The following is an 8,931-nucleotide window of genomic DNA, read 5'->3' as shown; positions in this document are numbered from 1 at the left end:
TGAGCAGGTTAGGTGGATTGGCCATGGTAAATATGGGGTTTGGTGGGATGTTCTTCAGAGGGTTGTTGCAGACTTGATAGGCTGAATTACCTCTTTCTGCTCAGTAGGGATTCTATGGTAAGAGATTCAGAGGGTAGATATTTTCTAATCACCCTATTGAGAAATGTTACTACTTACCTCTGAAGCAGGTGGTGCTTGAACCCAGGCCTCCTGGTTTAGAGATAGAGACTCTAACACTGTACCACAAAAACCCAGATTCCGAGGGTAGCTGAAGCCCCCGTTAGCTTTGGAAAAGATATCCAGCCACCTAGTTCTTGGATATTTTTCCTTAATCAATCTGTTGGGAGATGCTATTGCACATCTCTGGAGTAGGTAGGAAACAAATCCAGTTCTCCTGACCCAGAGACATGGATACTCCCATTGCACCACGCAAGTCCAGATTCCTGAGAGATGTTACTAATTATCAGGTGACCAAACTTAGGGCTTAAAGTTTAAATTAGTCACTAATAAATCAAATAGGGTATTCAGGAGAAATTGGCTTTCCTTAGATTGGTTAGATTTGATTTATTGTAGTTGCGTGTACCTAAGTACAGCGAAAAGTTTTGTTTTGTGAGCAGTACAAACAAATCATAGCAAACAAGGACATACAGATCGTAAGATGCTGAGACGGAACGAGGCATACAAGGTTACAGCTGCAAAGGAGGTGCACAAAGCATGATCAACATTACCAAGATCAACATTATTTGAAGCGAGAAAGATTTGACCCTTATACCCCACCACCACAGAAGGTAGTTGAGGCAACTATAATGGAAGTGGAACTCTCAGGACTGACTCATGAAGAATGGAATCAAACTGTGTGCTGGCAGAGTCAGATGTAGAAATGTGGGAAGAAGATCATGGATATGATGTAGCTGGGCCAAATGGCCTGTTTCAACCATAAATATTGGCACAGATCTTGCAATATAGCGTCTGTGCTTGCCATTTAGTTGTAAAAAATCACAACACCGGGTTATGGCCCAACAGGTTTCTCTGGAAATGTTTCCAAATAAACCCTGTTGTACTATAACCTGGCGTTGTGTGGCTTTTAACTTTGTCTACCCCACTCCGGCACCTCCACACCATGGCTTGCCATTTATGTCAAAGGAACCAGCCCACAAAGATCCTGCAATCTGTGGCTTGGATTTGATATTTCCAGCCTTAAATAGGAATCTGACATCACGGTGAGGAGCGATCTAGACAACCATCAACCATGATATAACCAAGCAGGCCAATCACAAAGAAGAATGCTCATAGACAATAACTTAACAAGTTAAATCAGTGATTATCCTTCACTTCATAATATCAATTTACAGAGAGCAAACTAAAGATTGGGAAATACATATGGAATTAAGACAGAAACAAAGTTATAATGGGGAAAATTAACATTCCACAATCATAATGAGTGACTTTCAGGACCAGAGATGTTGTTCAGCTATGATTATGGATTTAATGTGCCATTGAAAACCTAATTACATCTCCTTCAGCAAGACGCAGCTTTATCAATGGCTTTAATAGTAAGGTTATCGCTGTCAAAATGATGGTCTTGACAGTTCAGGGATTTCCAATTAACTACAGTTGAAGGGGCATTCTAGCACATACTATGGGTAAGTATAAAGTCACTGGCAGCAACACCTGAACTTCCACTTTTAACTGCTCGTACGTGGAATCTAGAAGTTTCAGTTTCGGAAATCCTCGCTGTCTTTTCTCTGGAAACTGGGGCCATGAGATAATCACAGATATCCCCGGAGCTTTTTTGTAAGGCATCAGGGCCCTCAAACAATGGAACACATTTGAGGAGCTGACTGCCCAGCCCTTCTTTCTAGGATATCTCACCCAAATGAAGTTCCTTGAAAGGAGAGAGCACAAATTATGAATTCCTGACAGATTTTTTCAAAAACATTTATTCAATTAACATACATAACACATTAACACATCTTTTCTTATAAAACTGGTTTTGACAGACACACCATGTCCCAAATGTTGCCATGTAACCTCCTTCCATGTTGGTAGACCTGCATTTCCACAGCAGCCTGCTATTTTAGATTCCCGACATTTGCATTTTCACTTCCGTCGGCTCAATAACAAACTTCTCATTTCATGTACTTTTCTTGGTGTTCAGCAAGAACCTTAGCAGATGATTTGGCATCGTAGAACAGTTCACTGATTTCCTCCACATGCTCCTTCTCGATGCTATCTTTCCCATTGATCTTTGCCAGCAGGCTAGCTGGGGTCAGGAGCTGCACAGAGTACCTGTGTCACAAATACACAGTCATTAACCAGAATCCCACTTTGCTGCTTATCGCATCCTTTCATCTGTGAGAAGCAATTCAGCTTCACAAATATTGGTTAAAAATATGGCATGCATGCCTGCAGCACCACAGTTAATACAGAATCCTGAAACAAAAATGATCCCAAAGACAGCTAAGAAGCAAACTGTAAGCAACCAAATGTGTTTTGTGTTACAAACTTCACATTTATTTTTCAATGAGCATTGTTGTGCCTTTAAGTGGTGTTGCTATAGATTCCACCCCCCCCCCCCCCCATCATAAAATCAAATAGAATTGAACTGCACAGGAGGCCACTGGCCAATCAAATCTGCACTGGCTCTTCTGAAGGACCATCTTGAATCATTCAATCATTATGCATCTATCCCTTGCAAGCAAAACAAATTCTCCCTGAGGTGTGGTTCCCACAACTGAATATAGTTACTCTAGAGGGAGAGTGACCAAAGCTGTAACATAACAGCCCCAAGCTCTGAGGGAGACTTCCTTTGAGTCAATGCTCTCTTGGTAACACCACAGAAAATCCATAAGAAAATGAATTGCATTACAAAGAGAATGCCACTATGTTACTTCTAGCTGCACTGGATTACAAGACTAAGACACTATCAATCTCGATAGATCAGAAAACATATTTGCACACAGATTATCAACCCAGGATGGTCACTGGAGTAAAATACTTTAGGCTTTTAGGCTGACTGTGTTAGGATATTAGGGAGATGATGGGTTGAATTCCCACTTTATCTTTCATTCATTCATGGGATCTGGGAATCGCTGGCTAGGCTAACATTTATTACTCATCCACATTGACGGGTCTGGAGTCACACAAAGATTTCCTTCTGCAAGAAACATTAGTGAACCAAATGGGCTTTTACACCAATTGACAATACTTTCATGATCATCATTAGGCTCTTAATTCCAGATTTTTATTGAATTAAAATTTCACTATTTGCCATGGCAGGATTTGAACGTGGCTTCCCTTGAACATTATTTGGGTCCCTGGATTAATTGTCTAGCAATAGTACCACTAGGTCATCATCCCCCCCTAATAGTTTAAATATCTCTCCCTCAAGTTCTGAAGAGGCAAAATTAAGTCTACAACTTAATATGAACAAATTTATTTAAACAAACTGGTCTAAACATTCCAGTTAACATAAGGTTAACATAGTTAAATCAACATGCATCAGTTTCTTTGGCCAATTCCTAACCTGTCCCCACTTGAAGGAAGATGCGTCTGTGATTGAAATGCTTTTCAGCCAATGCAAGGAAAGCTTTTTTAGAGAGCGCACTCTCTTGGGAAATGAATGTTGAGGCCATGTTTCATGGATTGGAAACTTGAAATTTTCTTAAATTCATTTATGGGACAGGTGGATCACTGGCTGGGCCAAAGTCTATTGCCCAGCCCCAATTACCCTTGAAGTGGTGGTAGTGAGCTGCTTTCTTGAAATCCATTTAATGTAGGGAAACACACAGTGCTGTTACAGAGGCAGTTCCAGGATTTTGACCTGGTGACATTGAAAAAACAGAAACCACAGGATGTCAGTGGTTTGGAGGGGAACTTGCTGGTGATGTTCCCATGTATCTCATGGGTTTGGAACTTAGAAAAAGAAAGAGCATGGGATAGATTATAAAATTGAGCCAAAATATAAATTACATACAACACCAGGGAAAGAAACTGTAAAAGAACTGACTCTCCAACATGTCTGCCCAACACAGAGTTCCAAACAGGGTCACATTGCATTATCAAAACAGCATGATAACGATCAGATTGTGCTTTCGAGTATGGTCAGATGTCAGCATAACCTTCCTCATAATGAACATGAACAATGCGAGCAACAATAGGAAGGCGATATGGCAGCAGAGGTGCAAACCCTGAAATCATTTAAAGTTCAAACAGACAGTGCAATAAGTGAGAACCAGGTGGGTTGTAGCATGTTGGGTGGATCCATCAAGGATTGTCTTTTTTTTTAAATCCCTAATTATCTTGTAACACTTGGGTAGAGTCAAGACCTCAAACATCAGACTTCCTAATGCCACATGTCCACATCTATGTGTGGAGGACAGTAACACTGGAGCACATCGCACAAGGCTGCAGGAGTCAGAGCCTGAGAGAAGAAAGCACCTTCCTACACACATGGAAAATATCACAATGGTTCCAGATGGCCAGAGCTACTGCTTAGTTTAGTGGGAATGGTAGTTAAGGTATTAAATTGTTAAAATTAGAGAAGAGAATTATTCTAGAAGCAGAGATTTAGATTAGTTCCATATTCTCCAAAGTTTAAGAGAATAGATATAATCTCATTGAAACATAAAATTTGTGAGAGGTTTGACAAGGTAGTTGCTGGGAGGACACTTGGCCCCAGTCAGGGAATCTAGAACTGGGGTCATAAAGATTTTGATATTTAGAGCTGAGGGGAGTAGAAATTTCTTCAAAGTGTTGAGAAATTTCAGAATTCTCTACCCACAGAGGCTAATGGATGCTCACTTCTTCAAAGTATTTAGGGTGAAGGTTAATAATTTTCTGGAAACTAAAGGAATCTAAGGATATAAGAGGAAAGCTGAGGTAGAAGATCAACTCTTGTCTCAGTGAATGATAGAACAAGCCCGAACAGCAGAAAGGCTTACTGCGGCTCCCTGCCATTTTTAGTATGCCTCAGTCAGCAATGAGAGGAGAGTGTTGAAAATGTTTATTTTTGAACTCAATGACAAATATCAACTGAAACTCTCAGTTTGTGCTCTGCACTTGTGAGAAAATATCTCAGTTTAAAAACCTTTCATATAATGTACAAGAACTTTGGACTGCTAATATCTATCTGTACTGGTTATCGCGCTGTAAGGTTTCATTAACTGCTTTTGTATTTAAACAGCTTTCTCTTTTTGAAAAACAGAAACCTTTCGTGTCAAATCCCATGGGCCTCTACCTACAGCACCATTCATCTTCCTGTGACAAGTTGAAACCAATAGCTATTACTGAATCTGTTATTCTACAGCACTGACTAAAATTAAACACTGCCAGTGAAGAGTTTTTTTGGCTGCAGGTAAAGAAGATGATTTAAAACCCTTGTCTTGGGCTCCTGAAAGCATCAGCACAGGGAAAGCAGCAAATCATTTCTGCTCACTTGGGTCAAAAGAAAACAAAATGCAAATGACATTATCAAGGTCTGGACAAGAGCCATAATTCCTTAACAAAGCAGCAATGGGTACTCACCGCAGGGTTGTCTTGGTGCCAATTTCCCCTAGGTGAACCAAGGCATCCTCACTGATGCTGAGGCCTTCTGTCTGTGCTCGAATCTTGATTATCTGCCGAGCGGAGGATTAAGAAAATGAGAACAACAGATTCCATAACTGTCAGAGCAATCGATTCTCTGTCAGCACAAATGAATGCCCTGATCAACACAAGCTGATTATTCAGGCCAAAGTCTAATGATTTCTTCAAGTCAGCACAGAACAGAATGGAACTGGAATATTGAAATCTTAAAAAAAATCATTTGTCTAAATTTACAATATATTTGGTAAAACTATGGAATTGGGGCAGATAGAAGTGTACATTTAAATAGGACTAGGTTGTTTAAATTGTTAAATAGATCTGGTAAGAATTTCTGCGGGATGTGGCTGTCATTTAAAACATCACCTAACTGACTAATGCTATTTATTTATTGTGTCAGTGTGTGTATCCTCTCAGTGTTGTCTCTGCATCAAATAGTATCTTTCGCACACACAGTTGAAGCTCCCAATTGTTTCAGTTCCAGACAGGAAATCCTAAGTTGTTTAGCCCCTGGGTAGGAGAGCTGAATGGCCTCCACTTTGTGCATTCACCATTGCTCCTCAGTTAGACCATAAGACCATGCGATATAGGAGCAGAATTCGGCAAATAAGACTGCTCTGCCATTCAATCATGGCTGATGTGTTTCTCAACCTCATTCTCCTGTTTTCTCCTTGTAACCCTTGATAATCAAGAACCTAATCTGCTTCTGTCTTAAATACACTCAACGACTTGGCCATCACAGCCTTCTGCAGCAGTGAGTTCCACAGATTAACTACACTGTGGCTGAAGAAATTCTTCTTCATCTCACTGAATTCAAATTCCACTATCTGCTATGGCAGGGTTTGAACCCAGGTTCCAAGAACATTAACAGAAATTGTTATAAAAGCTCAGCAGGTCTGGCAGCACCTTTGGAGAGAAATCGGAACTAATGTTTCAGTTCTGAGGAAGGGTCACTCGACCCGAAACGTTAACTCTGATATCTCTCCACAGATGCTGCCAGACTGCTGTGCTTTTCTAGCAATCTGTTTTTATTTCTGATTCACAGTATCCACAGTTGTTTTTGGTTTTTCCAAGAACAGTATCTGGTGTGTGGACTAATAGTCTTGTGATAATAACACTAAGCTATCCCTTCCCGTAAATTTTCTATAATTCCATAACTTACTCCATGCTATAGTTATTTGTCAACCAATATATCCAACTTGTCACATTCTGCCTTCCTATATCACAAAGATCCATTACACAACGGGGTGATGCTTGACAGTCAGCCAAACAGCACCATTGTAAATGTAAGCTTTTCAATCAGTTATTGAACTGATTGGGTGTAAAAGCATTAACTATCACAGTGGAATCCAAGTGAAAGTGGGTACTGCAGATGCTGGAGAGTCAAGATTAGAGTAGTGCTGGAAAAGCACAGGTCAGGTAGCATCTGAGGAGCAGCAACATTGACGTTTCAGGCAAAAGCTCTTCATCAGAAATGACTACTTTCAGACTACTAGTCAAGTAACAGGATAACATTGGTACTATATCTGTGAACTGCTAGAACCTTGGATGAAGTGAATACCTTGCAATAATTATCTTTAATTCCACAATCTGAGGATCCCTGTGCTTATACTACAAACATGTGGACACAGCTGACTGTTAGAAACACACAAAGATGCAGGAGGCCGCCATTGTGTTTGCACAAAAACAGAAGAGTTGTTCAGTTAATCTCATCGTCCAGCTTTGAGTCTGGAGCCCTGCAGATTGCAGTGCCTCAAATAGTGCCTACTTTACATTTGGGAGTCATTGAGTTTGGTCTCTGGCATCTCAATGCACTCACTCTAGAATTATTTTGCTGAGACATAATGGTCCATATAACCTTTTCCATTTATCATTGTACAATAACATTGACTACAATGAATTAAATGACCAGGAAAATCTATATATTCTTTAAGAAGAAAATTTGAGAATGCTAGAAATTTACATCAGCCAACATTCAAAAAGTGTTGATTCACTAATGTTTCAGAGGAGACTCCTTCTCTATGATGTTTTGCTAGCCTCATCTCTCCTGAATGTGTTGTTTGGATAAAACCCAATTTAGCTCATGTCTAGCATGATTCCTAGACGGACTCAGTGGACAATGATTAGAAGTAGAAAAGAGTTGCTCAATTGCCTTTCTGATAAAGTTAAAAATCACAAAACACCAGGTTATAGTCCAAAAGGTTTATTTAGAAAATACAAGCTTTCGGAATGCTGCTCATTCATCACATAGCTAGTGGGGTAGGATCATAGAATTTATAGTAAATTCTGCCCCACTAGCTACCTGATGAAGGAGCAGCGCTCCGAAAGCCTGTACTTCCAAATAAACCTTGTGTTGTGAGATTTTTTTAACTTTGTCCACTCCAGTCCAAAATCAGCACTTCCATATCATAAAATAAAAGTGACATCTCAGGTAGGGGTGCGTGTGTGTCATGGGTACGAAACTTGACTATCAGCCTGTGCTTGGCGATTCTTTGTTGTTGCGTATCCCAAAATCCGCCTTGGAGGATAGTCACCTGAAGATGCAAGCCCAAATATCCTAGACCGCTGAGGTGTTCCCAGAACATCCCTGTCTGGCAGACTGGTGAAGACTTTTGATCCAGTCCTTCAGAGTACCCTACCCACTCACATCCCATGTACTTCTCGCATCGGGGACTTCTACTGCCTTCCAATGATACACAAAGCCAACACACCTCGACGTTCCATCATATCAGACAATGGGAACCTCTTTGGCTATGTTGAGGGCATCTTGAAATCCATTGTACAAAGGACCCCCAGATTCTGTCACAACACTACAGATTTCTTACGGAAACTCAGCATGCATGGACCAGAAAAACACACGCACAAAGTCTATGGGTGAATTTGTATTTGCAGAGACATTCTATTTTGATCAACACACAACCTGTAGTCAGTCAGTCCACGTGACATTTTATAAATTCCAACTTTGGAAATAGAACCAGTCTGACTCAAGGTTGGAATCCAGATAGACTCTAACTCACACCTTTAATTCACTGTCTGAGCTGAGATGTCATTTGTTTTGGCACTCTTTACCAGCATTTCCCAAAATGACAGTTTGCTGCAATAGCCTCAGCATTCAATATCAGCAACTGCTAATCCCCAGGCACCATCCTACAACTCATCCGCTCCATCCTCAAACTGAACATCTTCATCTTTGACAACCAGTTCTTCATCAAGTTACATGGAACAGCTATGAGGACCAAATGTGCACCCCAAAGCACCAACATTTTCATGCACAAGTTCAAACAAGACTTCTTTGCTGCACAAGACTTCCAACCAGCACTATACACCAGATATACTGACAACATTTTC

General features: G+C 40.5%; 1 protein-coding gene across 1 annotated transcript in view; it reads right to left on the bottom strand.

Moving 5' to 3' along the window:
- Window positions 1-581: 581 nt before the first annotated feature.
- ruvbl1 (RuvB-like AAA ATPase 1) overlaps window positions 582-8,931 on the bottom strand; it is a 72,311-nt gene continuing 63,961 nt past the window's right edge. Inside the window, exons 10-11 of the mRNA XM_043707584.1 lie at window positions 5,527-5,618; window positions 582-2,289 (exon numbers count right to left, since the gene is read on the bottom strand). Of these exons, the coding sequence (XP_043563519.1) occupies window positions 2,130-2,289; window positions 5,527-5,618 (252 nt within the window). The 3' untranslated portion in view covers window positions 582-2,129. The remainder of the gene's footprint in view (window positions 2,290-5,526; window positions 5,619-8,931) is intronic.

This window comes from Chiloscyllium plagiosum, chromosome 18 (genome assembly GCF_004010195.1).
Source record: "Chiloscyllium plagiosum isolate BGI_BamShark_2017 chromosome 18, ASM401019v2, whole genome shotgun sequence".
Classification (NCBI taxonomy): domain Eukaryota; kingdom Metazoa; phylum Chordata; class Chondrichthyes; order Orectolobiformes; family Hemiscylliidae; genus Chiloscyllium; species Chiloscyllium plagiosum.
Note: the sequence above shows the minus strand (reverse complement) of the source record. Positions and strands in the feature narration are given on the sequence as shown.